Source organism: Notechis scutatus, chromosome 8 (assembly GCF_049901735.1).
Source record: "Notechis scutatus isolate UNSWTSFEM ecotype Mainland chromosome 8, rNotScu1.2, whole genome shotgun sequence".
NCBI lineage: Eukaryota > Metazoa > Chordata > Lepidosauria > Squamata > Elapidae > Notechis > Notechis scutatus.
This window is the reverse complement of record NC_142016.1, coordinates 22,667,291-22,686,018: the sequence shown is the minus strand read 5'-3', so window position 1 is coordinate 22,686,018 and position 18,728 is coordinate 22,667,291. Positions and strand designations below refer to the sequence as shown.

Genomic DNA, 18,728 nt, shown 5'->3' with positions numbered 1-18,728 from the left:
GAAGGGCAGGAAAGGTGTGACCAGGAAACTCAGATCGGTCAGCCAGGCAGGTGGGATCTGTGGGGGGGGGGGTCTCTTTTCAACCACCACCCTCATTCTCCAGCCCCAGGCTTCAAGAGATGGCATCATTTTTGTCCTGGCATCATTGATCATTTTTTAAGCAGTGAGAAAATCCCAGCCTCGTCTGAAGGACTGGAGAAGGGGTGATTGTATGGCAGGGCACTTCAAACTTGAAGACTTTTGGACCTCAACTCCCAGAATTCCTCCTCCTCCAGTCATGTTACCTCGGGAATCCTGGGAGTTGAAGTCCACAAGTCTTAAACTTGCCAAGTTTGAAGAGCCTCGTTGTATGGGGTGAGGGGGGTTAGACTCAGTATATTCCTTGAATAGAACTTTCCCTATAAAAATAGACATCGAGGGGACACAGAGGGGTGGGCTTAGTTGTTTCCTTTAACCTTGGTTTTGAATCGTGGGGGGCGGGGGGGAACGTACCAGAGACGGACCAACCATCAAGCTCCTTGGGGCTCGGTTTCAACTGCTTGCAAGAGCCTTGCCTTGCTTGATAAGGGCCAGGCCGACTCCCACCTCCCCATCTAGCGGAGTGGACTTTCCTCTGGCCGTCCGCTCGCCCTCCAGCCGCTTGTAATTGGGCACCTGGCTCTCTAACGTCTCCAGGCTGTCGGGGCTGAAGTCGCAGCCTTCGTTTTCCGAACTGCATTCACTCAAATCTGTGATTTCCAACTCGGAATCGGACGCTGGATCCTCTTTAGCCCCTCGAGCCCCCCCGGAAGGGCTGGATGACCTGGGGACCAGCAATTCCTTAGTGCGAGCGCTCGGTCCGTGGACGTCCCCGCGGAGGGGCAGAGTTGCGCTATGGGTCGGGAGGCAGAGTCGGGGCACGGAGCTCCCCGCCAGGCCTGCCGTTCTCTCGGGGGTTTCGTTGGTCAGGAGGGAGAGGGGCGTGGGAAGCTGGGCCAGGGAGCCAGACAAAGGGTTGGGGTAGAAATGAGGGGAATAGAGAGAGGTGGGCAGCTTGGAGCTGTTCAGGGGGAAAGTGCTGGACAGGTAAGGGTTGAAATTCCAAGGATATTCGGGAAAGGAGGTGTTCCGTCCATAGGGAGTCAGCAAACTGGGGGGTTTCGTGTAGCCAGCCATACCTGTGGAGAGAAGGAAAGAGAGGTGAGCAGACACTCCGTGCTCAGACCAAGAATTGGATAAACGTGTTTGAGACGGCATAATTTCCAATATAATATCAATATCCTTTGAAATCTAGTGTTCAGCCAGTCTGGTCTGGTAGTCAAGGCCTCAGGCTAAAAAAAAACAACCCAGAGATTCTGAGTTCTACTCCCACCTTAGTCCTGAAAACCGGCTGGGTGACTTTGGGCCAATCGCCAGGTGACTGGGAGTTCTAGCCCGTCTTAGGCATGAAAGCCGGTTTAGGTGACTTAGGGCAAATGAACAGGAATCTGGGAGTTCTAGTCCCACCTTAGGCAGAGATGCTAGCTAGGTGACTTTGGGCCAGTCCCTCTCTCTCAGCCCAACCCACCTCCCTTACAGGGTTGTTGTGAAAATAGGAGGAGGAAGGTGTGTTGGATATATTTGCCACCTTGAGCTATTTGTAAAAATAATAAAGGCAGGGTATAAAAGGGAGGAAGGAAGGAAGGAAAATAATGTAAGAGAAGGAAGGAAGGAAGGAAGGAAGGAAGGAAGGAAGGAAGGAAGGAAGGAAGGAAGGAAGGAAGGAAGGAAGGAAGGAAGGAAGGAAGGAAGGAAGGAAAATGTAAGAGATGGAAGGAGGGAGGGAGGGAAGGAAGGAAGGAAGGAAAGAAGGAAAGAAGGAAAATACTGTAAGAGACAGAAGAAGGGAAGGAAGGAGGGAAGGAAGGAAGGAAGGAAGAAAGGAAGGAAGGAAGGAAGGAAGGAAGGAAGGAAGGAAGGAAGGAAGGGAATGTAAGAGATGGAAGGAAGGAAGGAAAGAAGGAAAATACTGTAAGAGACAGAAGAAGGGAAGGAAGGAGGAATGAAGGAAGGAAAAGAATATAAAAGAGAAAGAAGGAAGGAGGGAAAAGAGTGTAAGAGACGGAAGGAAGGAAGGAAAAAGCCTTTTATATAATGTCTTTAGCCCCTTGGTCCCCAGCCTAAACCCACCCAGACACACACACACACTCACCTGATCCCAAGAAGGGGAAGGCTGCATCCAGCCTCAGTTTCTCTGGTTCTGGCTGACGTTCAAAGAGTGGGGTGCGGCTGGCGGGATCCCCCAAGCGAGGGCTGGAGAAGAGGCTTTGCAAGGTCTGGGGAGATCGAATCCAGCAGGCGAGAGATCGCAGCAAAGCAGAGAGGGAAGGGTTGGAGACAGTGAGAGAACCTTGAACACCTGTTGCTCACCTTCCTAGCACCAAGCACACCTACTTCACCTGCCTGTTGTTAACCATGCTTTTTTGCCACGGTAAACTGATCATGGCAGTTGTCTAGTGAATCCCATCAGAGGTGGTATTCAGCCGGTTGTGTCCAGTTCTCGGGAACCGGTAGCAGAAATTTTGAGTAATTCGGAGAATTGGCAAATACCGCCTCTGACTGGCCCCGCCCCCATCTATTCTCCGCCTCCTGAGTCCCAGCCGATTGGCTGGGTCTTCTTTGGTTGCCCTGCACAGGAGAACAGAGCTGGAAAGCAGGTTAGTGGGGTGGGGAGGGAAAGGGGTTTTTGCAGTAACCTTCTCCTGCCATGCCCACCAAGCCACACCACGTCCACCAAACCACACCCACAAAATGGCTAGTAAAAAAAATTGAATCCCACCACTGAATCCCATGGTCATTAGATTCCGTTAAGGTGATCTTAAAATAAAGTAGAATTAGCGCATCTGGTTGTGTAACTCTGATAGGACCAATCTCCTGTCTGGTCTCTTTTATAACCCAAGAAGTTAGAGAGAATCCTTTCTTGTGTCTCTTTCTCTGCCCATTTAAGACTTTAGATTAGATTAACAGAGTTGGAAGGGACCTTATAGGTCATCTAGTCCAACCCCCCCGACCCAAGCAGGAGACCCTACACCATTTCTGACAGATGGCAGTCCAGTCTCTTCTTGAAAGTTTCCAGGGATGAAGCTCCCACAACTTCCAAAGGCAACTTCTATTTCGTTGGTTGATTGTTCTCACTGTCAGAAAATTTCTCATTATTTTCAGGTTGAATCTGTCCTTGATCCGTTTCCATCCATTATTCCTTGTCTGGCCTTCAGGTGCTTTGGAAAATAGTTCGACCCCTTCGTCTCTGTGGTAGTCCCTCAAATATCTGTACACTGTTATCCTGTCTCCCCTGGTACGCCTTTTCACTAGACTAGCCATGCCCAGTTCCTGCAACCATGGAAGAGGAATTCTGGGAGTTGAAGTCTGTCAGAGTATATTCATGAACTGGAACTGACCTTAGTAACAAGGTCAGCCAATGAGAGCTAAATAGAGGGCTGAAACTTAGAGAATTTGGGCGTGGTTTATCTCTGTCCTGTGCTCAGCTCTAAAGTGAAAGAGAAACTAACTTGCTTGCTTGTTTCCTGAAGTTGAGTTTCTGTTCTGCTCTGCACTTGTAACATGTCTACTTCTGTTTGCTCCATGTTGGAGAAATGTACAACTGGTATTGTAAAATTTACTTCATGCGTTTATAAAGAAGTTAAAGGAAGCCTCAGCCATCTGTGTTTACTTTTCTGGTGCCGAATTTATGCTGCAATACTCTGAACAAAGCCCACAAGTTTTCAAAGTTGCCAAGGTTGGAGACCCCTCCCCTAGGCCTCTTCTCTCTCTCTCTCTCCCATCTCCTCCCCCTCTCCCCAAGGTCTTCCGCACATACCCTTATGTTCTAGCTCTGTTCTCTCTCTTGCAGGTCATACCTCAGTGGTTAATGGGGTGCAGTCGGCTCCGTGGTTGCTCCCGTTGAAAGGGTTCTGAGTGAGAAGAAATGGGGAGTTGGCAGCCATGTCCAGGAGCGGGTAATTAACCAAGACCACTTTGCTGAAGTTAAACTTGTAGGTGAAGCGTTTCCCTTTGGTCTTGTGGAGAATCCGCTTGTTGTAGTAATACCTGCAGAAAGTAGTGGAGAAGCTGAGTTAGCGGTTGGTGGATGGGATATAAATCCCTCATTCCATAAGTAATGGCAGAATATGCTGTACATCAGAAAGAGGCACCGGGTGGGAGTGGCTTTCTCAGAACAGGTCCATTCTGTGGTTAAAACAACATGCCGGAAATAAGTCAATGCGCTTCCACTTATTTTGCATCATCCATCCTGCATTTAATTAGGAGCAAAAAAAAAAAAAAGGAAAACAGAACTCTTCAAATTACAGCCACACCCAGAATGTTTAACCTTCGTCTTCATCACCATCAGGAAAGAAAAAAGGAGAAAGGAGAAAGGGAGGAGGAGGAGGGGGAGGAGGAGGAGGAAGAAGGAGAAGGTGAAGAAGAGGGGGAGGAGGAGGGGGAGAGGGAGGGAGGGAGGGAGGGAAGGAAGTCCTCAAATCACAGCCACACCCAAAATCTTTAATCAAAATCTTTAAAGAAGCAGAAAGAAGGAGGAAGGAAGGAAGGAAGGAAGGAAGGAAGGAAGGAAGGAAGGAAGGAAGGAAGGAAGGAAGGAAGGAAGGAAGGAGAAGAGGAGGAGGAGGAGGAGGAGGAGGAGGAGGAGGAGGAGGAGGAAGAAGAAGAAGAAGAAGAAGAAGGAAGAAGAAGAAGAAGAAGAAGAAGAAGAAGAAGAAGAAGAAGAAGAAGAAGAAGAAGAAGAAGAAGAAGAAGAAGAAGAAGAAGAAGAAGAAGAAGAAGAAAAAATAAAACTCAAGAAACTTCATGCTGCATTGTCGAACAGCAGATTTCAAAATATGTGAGGCAATTGATCTGGAGTCGTGAAAATAATTCCTAATGCTGGTTTGGAATCCTATCTTGTGGAGCGATGGGAGACTCCCATCCACTTCTCTCTCCTTCATTCTCTTAATCAAAATCATCCAACTCTGATTCAAGCTAAGAGTCTGGGGTAGAATAAGGCAAACTCCAAAAGATAAAAGCATTTTCTAATATCAATTGCCAAAGCACTGCATTTATTGATTTAAAATGATCTGATCCATATTTGCACGCATGTAACAGCGATAGACAAGCTGCCTTTTAAAAACTCACGGGGGATGCTCTGTCTGAATTCTATAGAGATGATAGCTAAAACAAATCATAGAATCTTAGATCCCTTTTTTCTTTCAGCAACAATTTAGCCACCTGGGGGAAAATACCAATTAAATAAAACGGGTTGGCATTCTTTTTGGAAAGGAGATTAAATCACTGTTTCTTTCTTGCAGTGTACTGCCCCCTACTGGTATATTTGGAGAAATCAGCATGATTTCAAATGAAGCGCCCCCTAGCAAGCCATGGCATATCACCACCAAGTTCCCTTTCTCGTCTGTGCTAGCAACACATCTCTTTTTAGTTTCTCCTGTGGGGTTATGAGGGCGTCTTTTTAGAATTTATTTACTGGGCAAAGCCGTGGTGGATTCCCAGGCTGAGTTAATAGGAAGTGTCAATAGCGCTTAGCTCCTCATAAATATTAATTAGGGAAGAGGAATCTCAAGCGGCCAGTTAATTAATAAGCGATAACAAATATTGCTGTCGATCAATTATGGAGAAGGTAACCACGGAGCTCTTGTGGGTTTTATCATGCATTTTGAAGTGGTAGAAGAAAGCTGAGGGTTGGGGATTTTTTGACACCTGAGAAGGAATGTGCTGTTTATGACATGACAGGATGATAAACGGATATTACAGGTATGAGTTATATTTGGCAGGGTTGCTGCTACATCACGGAAGTTTTACTAATTAATCATAAGAGTTTTGGTAGGCCACTTAATTAATCAAAAGTGCTTATAAATACTCCAACCATTCTCCGAAGCCAAATAATAATAATAATAATAATTCTATGGCTTCTTTGGAGTTAGATGATGAATGAGCCTTATGCGAACTCCTTTAAAATGCCACAGATCATCCTTCATATGGAGAGAATTCCTCTTTTGAAGATGGCAGTCACCATCTAAACTTTTTTTTGAGTCCTTATGCTGGAATTGCTGTCTATTTTCAAAGTCTTGCTTTTTTTTAAATAATCGGTCAAACATTCAGGTACTGGAAGTTGGCATTAATATGCAGATACATTTTTCTAATTTCTTTCCGTGATTATTGGAAGCTGCCCAGAATAGTTGAGGTACAGCATACGAGTTCACAAATTATTGTGAATATATTGTGAATACAAGTGCTTATCTCGAGGGACTGTTTGAGATTAATTACCAGATGGGAATGAAAACAATTCCCAGCGTTGCAATAGAATAAGACTTGTTTTTCAAATAAACGTATGCGTAATTACGGTCTAGGAAGCCTTGGTCAGAACAAGATGCTAAAATGAGGCAAAATCTCTTTATCTTCCCCATGTCTCACCTCAGAGCTCGGCTCAGCTTGTCGTAGTTCATATGGGGCTTGCATTTACGAATACCCCATAGGCGGGCCACTTCATCTGGGTCCTTGATGACGAATTCGCCATAATCTCCTTGCCAAGCGATGACGTTCTGGTATTCTTCCTTTTGCAGGAGCTCCAGGATAAAATGCCAGAGTTGGATCTGACGGGAACCAGGACTCGACTCAGGTTTATAGGCCCAGTCAGGAAAAGCAAAACCTGCCCATGAAAAGAATAATTAACTGATTGCAGGTCACAAGTCTTAACTAGCTAATCTGACTTCATTTATATATTTTTTTAAAAAATCCTATTGTTCCATATAGAACAACTTTTCCCCCTTTTACATTTGTAGGTTCACTTGCTTTCATCTGCACAATACTCTTATAGAATATAAGGTTCAGTAGGGGAAAATATTTGTAGCTCAGGTTAAACTGTGGGGTTTCTTGTGTTCTCTTGAGTTTGGTTGTTGTTCTCTTGCAGACGTTTCATTACCCAACTAGGGAACATCATCAGTGCTAGAATAGAGTGGGGTTTGCTTTTTGTGATCAAAGCTCCCCCTTTTAAAAAAATGGGGGACAGAATAGGAGAAGAGCAGATAGAGCTGGTGGTGGTGGAGTTAAGTAAGCCATAAGCCTAGAATCCTTATGTTGCCACAAAGAAGTCCAACCTTTCTGGAACAGGAGAAGGGGAGGAGGAGAACTGTGGTGTCCTTGGTGCTGTCTGAGCTGGGTTGTCTTTTTTCCAGATGTTTCATTACCCAACTAGGTAACATCATCAGTGCTAGAAGGGAGTGGGGTTTGCTTTCTGTGTTTGTCTCTGTTTGTTCAGAGAGCAAACCCCACTCCCTTCTAGCACTGATGATGTTACCTAGTTGGGTAATGAAACTTCTGGAAGAAAACAACCAAGCTCAGAGAGCACCAAGGACCCCACAGCAGGTACATACATTTTCTTAAAAAACAAACAGACCCAACAACATATAGACAATAATTGGCATCGTGTGAAAACACTTCATGTATAAGAAGCATAGAAAAAAATGGGGAAAAAATGGGGAGGAAGAAAAAGTAGAATCATGAATTAAGACTTAGGCAGAACTCGCCCGTAGATTTCCTCCACTCACTACAATTTTGCAGCTACTTGGAACTTAAATCTCATAGAACTCTGTGGGATTTATTTCTGAAAACACCTGGATAGGATCAGATAGCTGGCTTCAGGAAAAGCAATCTGAACTGGGACACGCTGAGTGAACTAGCACAGACTCTATGCTTTCTAAGTCACAATAATGTGTGTGTGTGTGTGTGTGTGTAAGAGAGAAAGACAACATGTGCACAATCTTTGTTCTGAAATAACTTTGGTTTTCACCAGAGAATTAATTGATCTACAATCTCCCGTTCCACGTAGTTTTATTTTATTTATTTAGTTAGTTAGTTTAGTTTGTCAAGCATATGTGAGAAAACAAGTATAAGTATGAACATAACATATAAACGTATATGTTTATATAAACAGGTATAATGATGATGATGGCAGATGAGATTCTGCCGAAACGTTGCTACAACTTTAAAAGCACAACTACAATGACATGGGAAAATACCCAAACAAAGCTGAATGCCATACATGTAAGTACCCGCGAAAACTTAAGAAAACAAACAGGTATAAGTATATATATAATAAATGAGTATGAATAAAAGGGAACAGTAGGACTGGGACGGTAGACATGCTGGTGCGCTTATGCACCAGACCTCTTAGGAGTGGAGTGAGGTCCATCGTGGACAGTTTAAGGTTAAAGTTTTGGGGGTTTGAGGATGTAACAACAGAGTCAGGTAGGGAGTTCCAGGCATTGACCACTCCGTTGCCAAAGTCCTATTTTCTGCAATCGAGTTTGGAGCGGTTTACTTTGAGTTTGTATCGATTGTTTGCCCATGTGTTATTGTGGTTGAAGTTGAAGTAATCATTGACAGGTAGGACGTGGTAGCAGACAATTTTGTGTACTAAGCTTAAAACAGAATCCTCTTTTAGAGTTGTTGAATTTTCTTTTCTTTTTTTTTAAATAAGGTATTTAATAATGAATTTTTGATTTCCCTATTTACTTCTACGTTCTGCCAGTAGAACATGACTTCACCCAAGTCTTTCCAGGAAATGGGTCTATTATACAATGGTTTTCAACCTTGGCAGCTTTAAGAAGTGCTTGAGGACGTCAACGTTGCAATCTTCTTAATTCTGCAGTGGGCTTTCATAACCACCTGACCCCAGTGTTTAAACAAAGGCCTCTCTAGGGCATTGGGATAGCCAATTGGCTCACCTCCGCTTCCACCTACCATCCACATTAATCACAGCTAAAAAGCTGGCTCCAACTCAGCAGAGGACAGACCTTCAAGGCAGAAGGTACCAGATCTCTCCGGTGCAGGCGAGGTCAAGCTGGCCTCCTCCGATCTGTGCCTCTATCTAGGAACCTGTCATTAAGCGGCATAATGAACTGCTGATCGATGGCTTGATTTTTCAGTTACACCACGCACCTTTGGCCCCCCTGCAGCAAATTGCATTCACCTTCCCCAAGGCCTCTCTGTTATACATCAGGCGAATGCCATGGCTCGCCAAGAGTGAGATGGGCCTTTCTCCAGGGAGGTGTGCTTTGCTAGTTGGGAAAAAAAAAATATCTTCCTCCCCCGCTTAGGTTTTTATGCCTAGCTCAGGCATCAGAGTAGCAAAACGTAGTCACTGAACCAGTAGTAACACCAGTTGAATCCCACCCCTGGGTGGGCAGGTGGGCCTACATGATTGCCACAGTGAACCACTTCAGAAACAACTGACCTTCAGAGCGAGGGGTTCGCCCGAACCGGTCCGAACCGGCAGAATCCCACCCCATAAGTCCGGGATGTTGCAAGCACCATAAATATGAACCAGTTGTCAACCACCTGAGTGTTGATCACATGACCCTGGGGAATGCTGCGATGGTCATAAGTATGAAAAATGGTCATAAGTTATTTTTCCAGTGCTGTTGTCACTTCAGTCACTGAATGAACTGTTTGTAAGTCAAGGACTACCTGTAAGGAAGGATGACACATGGAAAGGATGGAAGGCAGACACTCACATACACCCAACAGGAGGGTCCAGAAATGTTGAGATGTTGAAAAAGTCTTGATGGATCTAAGGCTGAAGCCCCTTGGAGTATTCCTACAACCATCAATCAACCTATTGGCCTCAGTTCAGTTCTGAAAGACACATCAATGCTTCCCTTCTTCCTTGGTCCCTAAAAGTCCACAGAACTGGTAGTAAAAAATTTTGAATTTCATCATTGGCACTAACCTATTTTAATCAGCCCAATTACTGAAAATGAGAAGTAGCTATAACAATCCTGCAGCCATTGTTACCTCATATTTCCATTTTTTTTAAAAAAAATGGCCCACAGTCCAGTTTTATTTTTAAATCAAAGTTGGCATCTCATGGAAAGGCCAGGAAACAAATATTCAATAAAGAGGTTAAAGCTTAAGGTTTCGCCTTAACACACATATACAGCAATAACATGAAGGATTTTTTTAGGATAGACAAAGAAAATTTTTATGTTCATGAATAACATAAAAAAACTGATTAGATCTCTCATATATCCTAACAAAATGGGCCAGGTACATTTTGATTTCAGAACTTTCTTGTGAGGAATATTTGCAATAAAAACAAGCAACTGTGACTTTTCTAATAAAACCTTATGTGGAGACAGCCATAAAGTTCTCCAGACATGCTATTGCTACCTGCCCTGGAGATCGTATTTTTATCTATTTATTTCTTAAATCTCCACAAAAAAAACACTACAGGTAGTCTCGAATTACGACACAACCGAGCCCCAAATTTTTGCTGCTGAGTGAAATATATATTAAGTATATTTCAACCCCTTTTACGATTTTTTTTTGAGCCACTGTTGTTAATCACTGCAGTTGTTAAGTTAGAAACGTGGTTTGTTAAGTGAATCTGGCTTCCTCGTTGACTTTGTTTGTCAGAAGGTCGCAAAAGGGGATCACGACCTCCCGGGGACACAGCAACCATGATAAATACAAGTCAGTTGCCAAGCATCTGAATTTTGATCACGTGATTATGGGGGATACTGCAACGGTTGTGTGAAAAATGGTCATAAGTCATTTTTTTCCAGTGCCGTTGTAACTTTGAACCATCACTAAAGGAACTGTTGTAAGTCAAGGACTACCTACTATGTAACAACCACAATTCTCTGCTTCATTTATTTATTAGCATAATCTAGAAGATCTCAGAGATCCAACTCTGTTATTCTGTCATTCTAACCCCTAAACCAGCCTTCTTGAAGTCCAGCGAATAGATCTGCACCAATATTCCAAATCTAGCAATAGCGTTGCATAAAAATGTGGTGATATCAGCTGTTTTATTTTGGGCTTCTTTCCTCATGGTCCCCGAGGAGGGAAATCCACTTTTTCTACAGCTGCTGCAGGATGTGTAAATGGTTTAATTAAGCCCTGACTTGTTCGTCCTTCCATTTCCCATCAACCCACTCCTGAAATTTGGATTTTTTTTGCCTCAACACAAATCAAGTCTACAATAGTATATAGCCCAACCCTGGAATCTTTATCAATATGTCCATTAATTTTCTTGGCAACTGCACTAAAGAGGTAATCTTTGACTTACACCTGTCCCTGTGGCCCCCATGGTCAAAATTCGGATGCTAACTTAAAGAGGCTGTGCATTAAAATACATTTTTGAATGGGAATTCTGGCAATTGAATTTCCCACATCCATGCTCAGGCTGAGAAACCATGCTCTACCCTATTCATCACACTTGATTTTATTTAGTAAGTTTTGTCTTAATTAACCGTTAAATATCTAGATCCTTTGGTTGTAACAAGAACTAATTTGTTCTCTGCCTTTTTTAAAAAAAAATGCACAAATTGCCTTGAGTTAGTTAAAACCAAAGAGGCCTTGATTTTAAATTTATGTCAAGTAATCCACTTTTGCAAATCAAGCAGGAAGCAAAACCAATAAGGTCATCTTCAACGTACGACCCCAAATGAGCCCCAGTTTTCTATTGCCACGCAAGACAGCTGTTAAGCGAGTTTTGCCCCATTTTGTCACCTTCCTTGTTATTAAGTAAATCACTGCAGTTAATTTAGTAACGCGGTTGTTAAGTGAATCTGGCTTCCCCCATTGACTTTGCTTGTCAGAAGGACGCAAAAAGGGATCACGTGATCCCGGGACACTGCAACCGTCATAAGTGTGAGTCAGTTGCCAAATGCCTGAATTTTAATCACGTGACCACGGGGATGCTGCAATAGTCGTAAGGGTGAAAAACGACTGTATTTCACTTTTTCCAGTGCCACTGAAACTTTGAACGGTCACTAAAAAGAACCGTTGCAAATTGAGGACTAACTGTATGCCCCGTGAAGAGCAGAGCAGATGCTTCAAGGTAACACAGCGAGCAGGTACAAGCACTTATGCATCAACTGAGATTTCCCATTTGCAAAGGAGAACCAGGAATATTCAAATAGTCCTCAAGTTATGACCACAAATGGGACGAGAATTTCTCTTGCTAAGCCGGCTGGTGATTAAGCGACTGATTTTAAAATTCTTTTTGTCCCAGTTTTGATGTCAGCTTTGGAAGCCATATTGAGACTAGATGCTCCCACGCTGCCACATCTGAGCCTGGGAGAGTGGAAGGAGGGAATATACTGGAGTATGTTTAGGTAGGCATAATAGCATTCTTTTTCTGATTCAAGGTCAGGTTGTGTTGCGCATGTGAGAGGACGGATGGGGACAGATGGTGATTGGGTGATGGGTGCATGTGATGTGATAATGGGTGCAGGGGATGCATTTTATAGTTTTTACTTATTGCAAGGAAGCCTGCAACTTTCAGATTCGAGATTCCACGGTTGTGCCAGTTACTATCCAAACAAAAGGAACTTTTGAGAGATGTCTGTCTCAGAGTTATCGAGTGGAATGGAGGTTTGCTGGAATGCTGACATTTGAAGAGTATTGCTGCTGTTGTTAAGTGACTCACACAATTGTTAAATGAATCCACCTTTACCCACCCATTGATTTTGCTTGTTGGAAGCCAGTTGGGAAAGTCACAAATGGCGTTCACAGAATGCTGGCATGCCGCAACCATTATAAATACACGCTGGTTGTTCAGGCGCACAAATCTTAATCACACAACTGTGGGAATGTGGCCTGGGATGGTTGCAAAAGTGCAAGGATTGGACTTAAGTCACTTTTTTCAGGGCTGTTGTAACTTTTACAGTAGTGTCACAAACTACCCAGAATGACTCTAGAAATGCATGAACACAGAGAAGGACGTTGTTTTCATTCTGATTCTAGAATACTAAATACCGTGACAAGGAGAGTCTGGGAAGGAGGGGTTGAAAAAAAGTCAAGATGGCAGTCAAAATTATGTAATCAAAGCCCCCCCTTTTTTTTACATGGGGGACAGTGCAGGAGAAGAGCAGTAGAACTGAGGGTGGAGTTTAGTAAGTCATTAGCCTAGAATCTTTATGTTGTCACAAACAAGTCCAACCTCTCCCGAATTCCGCTGCCCCTTATCTGGTGCCAATTTAGTACTTAGTTGACTGTGGAAAGGCTTGTGTGATAACTCTTGCGAACTGCAATTTAACACCCAACAGGCAGGGCTTCCATGCCATGGTTGCGGCTGCCATTTTGATTCTCTCAACCTCCCCTTAGCAGGCATCCTCGGCCCCAAGGAAACCAAGTTGAACCCCGTTCTCCCTTCCTACTTCAACGCGATCAGCCTTTGTGAAGGGAGGGGGGGGAAAAAAGAAAAGAAGATTGAAGCAGCTGGCTAATGAAACATGCAGGATTCACTCCTCAGAGGCCGAGCAAGGGAAAGGCAGCCTCAGGTTAAAAACATTTCCCTTTGATTGTCGCAATTGCCCCCAGCTTTCAGCTTGGAGCTATCAACTTCACAGCTATCTAGATTCCTGGGGGAGCCACCGCTCGGAGGGAAAGGGTGCAATTAATAGCTGTTTGGATGGAACGAGGGGGTGGGAATTGTTTGTCTATTGCAAACTGGCAGAAGGCAAGGGCACAATCAGCCGTGACAATTTCTCGGCATGTCCCTGGGTTGTGATCTGAACAGCAGTTGGTTCTCTTGTCAGCATTAGGATGGGCTTGCCAATTTTATTTATTTATTTTTATTTATTTATTGGCGATAGAGCTGGAATCTTCCCTGCAGTTTTCTATTTGCTAAAATGTTCCCAGATGGCTAAAATATTTTGTTAAAGAGCCACTAGATATTTGACTTCAAGCCCGAGAAGCAAAGCAGGGCAGAGAAACATTTTAAAGAAATAATTCTCAGCAGCCAGTATCCATTCAACAGCCAGCTGGGCACCAAATTTGTATTTTTTTCCCCTCCTTCATCCCAATCAACTTTTTAAAATGTCACCATCACTGAGTTTCCTCCAATATGGGAAAGATTATGCTCTCAGTACGATGCCAATGATACTTTCCCCTTTGAAAACTTATTTCCCCCCCCCATGCTTACTAAAATCATAATATTTTAGATAATTTGGGGAAAGGGATGGCTTTATTTTGCTGCATGAGAAAAGTAAGTGATGCTTTTTCTGAGTGCGTCTGCTTACTTGCTCTTATTAATTACATTGGTTTAATTGCTACCTTTGTCTGGAAATGCTTTAATTTTGGTGAAGAAAAGTGAGGCCTGTCTTTTAAATCACTAAATCAGTAAATAAAAAGTGCAGGATGGGATTTCGGTTTAGTTATATACTTAGTTATACAAACTGGAGGAAAACAACATGACTGAATGCAACAGTATTTTATATTTGATGTTTTAAAATACTGATGTGCAAAAGGAGTAACATTTGAAGAGTTGGCATTGTGGGTTTGGGTGTTAGGGAGAAAACTGATAGCTGGCCTGGTTTCATATTTCCTTCTTAAAAATATTAAGAAATGCCAAGTGTTCAAAAGCACGTGTGTTCGCATGTATGAATATATGATAAAATAGAGTATATATGTGTGTGTGTGTGTGTGATAATTCTTTTTAATATTCAAACCTGAAATCTCAAAACACAATTTTTCATTCTCAATTTCATGGTGGCAATTTAAAAAAGAACTTGGCCGTTATCCAAGGTTACCTTTTGGTTGCATTATTATTAATGACATTATTTCATCTGGTTTAACACTATACTAGATAGTGCATCAATGCACCAGATCTGGTAAGTTTTCTGGGTCTGTGGGAGGTTCAGGCAACAGGTACAACCAAATCACCTAAAACTCCTGCTGCTACATTCTTACAACATGCTAGACTTGGTTAGCTTGAAACCTGGAATGTTGGTTTCTTTGGGGAGGACAGTGACTTAGCAATGTAGTGTTAATATATGATCCCACCACTGGTCGTAACTGTGAAAAATGGTCATAAGTCACTTTTTTCAGTGCTGTTGTAACATTGAACAGTCACTAAATGAACTGTTGTAAGTCGAGGTCTACCTGTATCTCAATAGGACAGTTGTTTTAATTGCAGACATGCCTTCCCTTAAACCAACACCATTATCACCCTCTTTTAATGACCCCTTAATCCCTTGGGGGTGGAGTCTGGGCAACTGAATGGAGCCGAGTGTTTACCGGCCGGATGCCTTTCCTGTCACCAATGCGGAGTTTTGTTCAGCAGGTATATCTCAAAGAGTCCCAGAGAGAGAGAGAGATCTGCCTCAAATTAGGATTGAACTCACAACCTCCTGATTGTGAGGTGACCTTAAACCAACACTACGATTGGGTTTATATGTAACAGTCACTAAACGTTGTAAGTTGAGCACTACCTGTATTTAGGATGGCGGTATACCTGGGTTCAGGCCGCATGCTTAGCCAAATGGAGTTGCCCTTGCCAAACATTCTTAACTAGGGTTACTTTGAACCATGTTAGCTTTTAAGAGCCATGGTGTCAACTCAAAAATATTTCTCTGGTCTTTTAGAGTTGCCAGCAGAAAGGCAGTGGGGGACGTAGTGCATTCCTTAAATGCTTCATAGATAATTGCTAGGCGGCCGAAGCTTCTGGCGCGAAAGATTATTACTGGAGAGCATGACTGATGACTCTTGGCTATGGATGCATCCCATTGGAGAATATACATCCAGGGGGTGGGAGGAAGACCAGGGTCAAAGGGGAAATGAAGGATGTATTTTAATGTCAGCTGCATCCAGGTCACGCCGACACGGTCACTCCGAATAAATGATTTTTTAAAAACTCTTGAGAGATGCGGCTAGAGACTTATGATTTGAATGGGGGCGTGGATTGTCAGAGCCCTGACACATGGATTAGCAATTTGTGAACCCAAGCCTTTTGGTTACTGGTTGAGGGTCTTATGCTGGCCCAGTTTAGAAGTCCATTCAGTATACAGGTTCAGCAGGCTGCATGAAGACAGCCAGGCTGTGTTGGAGGCCTAGCATTCATCCCCAAAGGCAGTTTCCTAACCCGCTGGTAAGCTAGGCACAGTTAGAGGCCAAGGGGCTCCAACACCCAGGTGCAGTGGTGTAGTAACCATTAAGCAGACTAAGCACCAGGCCCAAAGGGGGCACCACAAAGTTGAGAAGATGGCTTCGTTTGTACAGTAGAGGGGCACCAAGATTTGTCAGTGCTTAGGGCACCAGTGAACCTTAATCCGCCACTGCCCAGGTGATTCCGGGGATCCAGCACCCACTACCCACGGCTGAGTCCTTGGCTCCCGGATTAACCCCCAGCGCGCAGGGCCTGGGAAGCCCAGCCCCCCCCTCCCCCGCTTCGGTCGTAAATCTCCAGCCCGAGGGTCCGGATTACCTGGTGTCCAGAGAGCCGGCACAGGAGAGGTGAGGAGCAGGTCGGAGACGCAGTTACAATCCATAGCGAGGGAGGCTTCTATCTGCAGGGAGGTGGGGGGGGGGGGGGGAAGAAGACAGGAGAGAGAGAGAGAGAAAGCGCAGTGAGGAAGGGGGTCTCCGGCGCGATTTTACACAAGAAAAAAGGAGAGGAAAAAGCACCGTGACTCTCACCCCTCTCCCCGACCTACTTGGGATGGGCGCGAAAGAGAGAAGGCGCTGCGGATTTCGGGGGTGTCCCGTGTCTCTATCCCCCACCCACCCCCACTGGCAGGGAAGGGAGTCTCCGGGAGATGGCGGAGTTGGCGAGGGGAGGGAGGGAGGGGAGAACCCCAACCGGAGCTTCAATCCTGGTCCGGCGGAGTTGGACCCGACGTTTCCACGCAAGAAAAAAAGAAGAAGAAGAAGTCCCGCCGCGCAATCTTTGGTGGGGGGGTAGGTGAGGGGGGAGGCAAACCCATGCATAAAAGCCAAAAATCACCTGTGCTGCTTTTTGCTTCTTGTTTCTGTTTTGGGAGGGAGGGAGGGAGGGGGGCTGCTGTTGGCCGTCCCCACTTCCTGACCTGGGTAAAGACACCCCCCCAAGACAGGACTCGTCAGGGCCCGCCGAGCGTAACTCGTTTTTGGAAATCATCTTACTTAAAAAAAACGTGGGAAACGCGGCGCTTTCAACCCGCGTTTGCCCCTGTCCGGGGGGGGGGTGGAAGAATCCCGCTCAAATCTCAGTTGCGCTCTTTTGGAAGCGCCTATCGAAGTGGCTCCTAAATTAATCCAGCGGCTGCCAGGTTAGCTGCGTTTGGGTCTATAATTCAAAGGAAACTCGTATCTGTCGCGAGTCAGCATTGGGGAACTCCGTGTGGGTATAGATGGGCGAAAGCTTGTAAGTGTAACTTTAAAAAAGTGCGTACACGCTTAAAGCCAGGATATCCCCAAAGTGCTTTTTTTTTTCCAAGAGGCGACTGGACTTTCTGGTTTTTTTTTTTACTTTGAAGACGTTTCGCTTCTCATCCCAGAAACATCTTCCGCTCTGATTGAATGGTGGGGAATGGAATTCTTCAGTCAGAGCGGAAGGAAGCTTCTTGGATGAGAAGCGAAACGTCTTCAAAGAGAAAACCAGAAAGGCCAGCTGCCTCTTGGGGTGGGGGGGGGGAAGCACTTTTGGGGCAACCACGACCTGGAGGACTGAGAATCTCCATAGACAGAAAGCCAGGATCGTTTCCAGTAGGTGTAATTTCAATGTAGGCCACTTTTTTCCCCCCCCGAGTGTTTCTTACACCAGTGGTTTCACAGCTGTGTCAAGGGGAAAACCAACAACAACCCGCGTTAAAGGCAGACTTCGTTGCGCCAAACACTCGTGGCTTGAGTGTTAGTAAATCACCGGTGAAAAAATTGATCTCGAGCCCTTAAAATATTCAGGCCATAAATGTTTTCCACCCAGCACCGGCCATCCATTTATCCCCGACAACCTGAAGCCGCCTTCATTACTGATATATCGGCCCGACGCTGGTTAGACGGCGCTATAATTCACAAGTGTGGAAATCGCTGGATTAGAATCGGCCTCCGCAAAGCCCGCCACGGCCAAGGTGGTTGGCGTTTGCTTCTTGCGAAGGGGAGGTGCTGTTTTTTAACGGCCAGCTTCCGTTTTTCTCACCATTCCCAGGGGGAGGGAAACAAAAAACATACTGGAAGAGTATACCCCAGCATCAGTGTTCCCAATCCCTTAGGACAGAGGTCTCCAACCTTGGTAACTTTAAGACTTGTGGACTTCAACTCCCAGAATTCTCCAGCCAGCAGAGCTGGCTGGAGAATTCTGGGAGTTGAAGTCCACAAGTCTTAAAGTTGCCAAGGTTGGAGACCTCTGCCTTAGGATACCAACCTGGAGAGTGGGGGGGTATACGCTGGGGAGGGGTGTGTGAGAGAAGCTGAGCTGCAATGCCAACCAAATCGGCCCTCCTGGCTGTGGAGAATGGGTCTTTATTGCAGATAATAAAGTCCCAACAAGCTGGCAAAAATGAGGATGGTGTGACTTGTTGGCGGCACAGAGGCGCAGTGGAATCCTATAATAACCCTTCTCCTCTTTCATCCCCAGAGTTCCAGCGCTCTCTGGTCCAAAATATATCGGAACACTGATAGCAGAGACTCTAGAAAAAGTGCAGAGAAGAGCAACCAAGAGGATTAGGGGATTCGAGGCTAAAACATATGAAGAATGATTGCAGGAACTGGGCATGTCTAGTGTAATGAAAAGAAGGACTAGGGGAGACATGATAGCAGCGTTCCAATATCTCAGGGGCTGCCCCAAAGAAGAGGGAGTCAAGCTAATCTCCAAAGCCACCAAGGGCAGGACAAGAAGCAACGGATGGAAACTAATCAAGGTGAGAAGCAACTTAGAACTAAAGAGACATTTCCTGACAGTTAGAACAATTAATCAGTGGGAGGACTTGCCTCCAGAAGTT

General features: G+C 44.8%; 1 protein-coding gene across 1 annotated transcript; it reads right to left on the bottom strand.

Moving 5' to 3' along the window:
* Window positions 1-531: 531 nt before the first annotated feature.
* ERFL (ETS repressor factor like) lies at window positions 532-16,301 on the bottom strand. Its single transcript, XM_087970384.1, has 5 exons — window positions 16,238-16,301; window positions 6,439-6,673; window positions 3,876-4,065; window positions 2,171-2,294; window positions 532-1,157 (listed from the first exon to the last, which is right to left on the bottom strand). Exons 1-5 carry the CDS (start codon window positions 16,299-16,301, stop codon window positions 532-534), a joined length of 1,239 nt encoding a protein of 412 aa, XP_087826510.1.
* Between the last annotated feature and the right edge of the window lie 2,427 nt (window positions 16,302-18,728).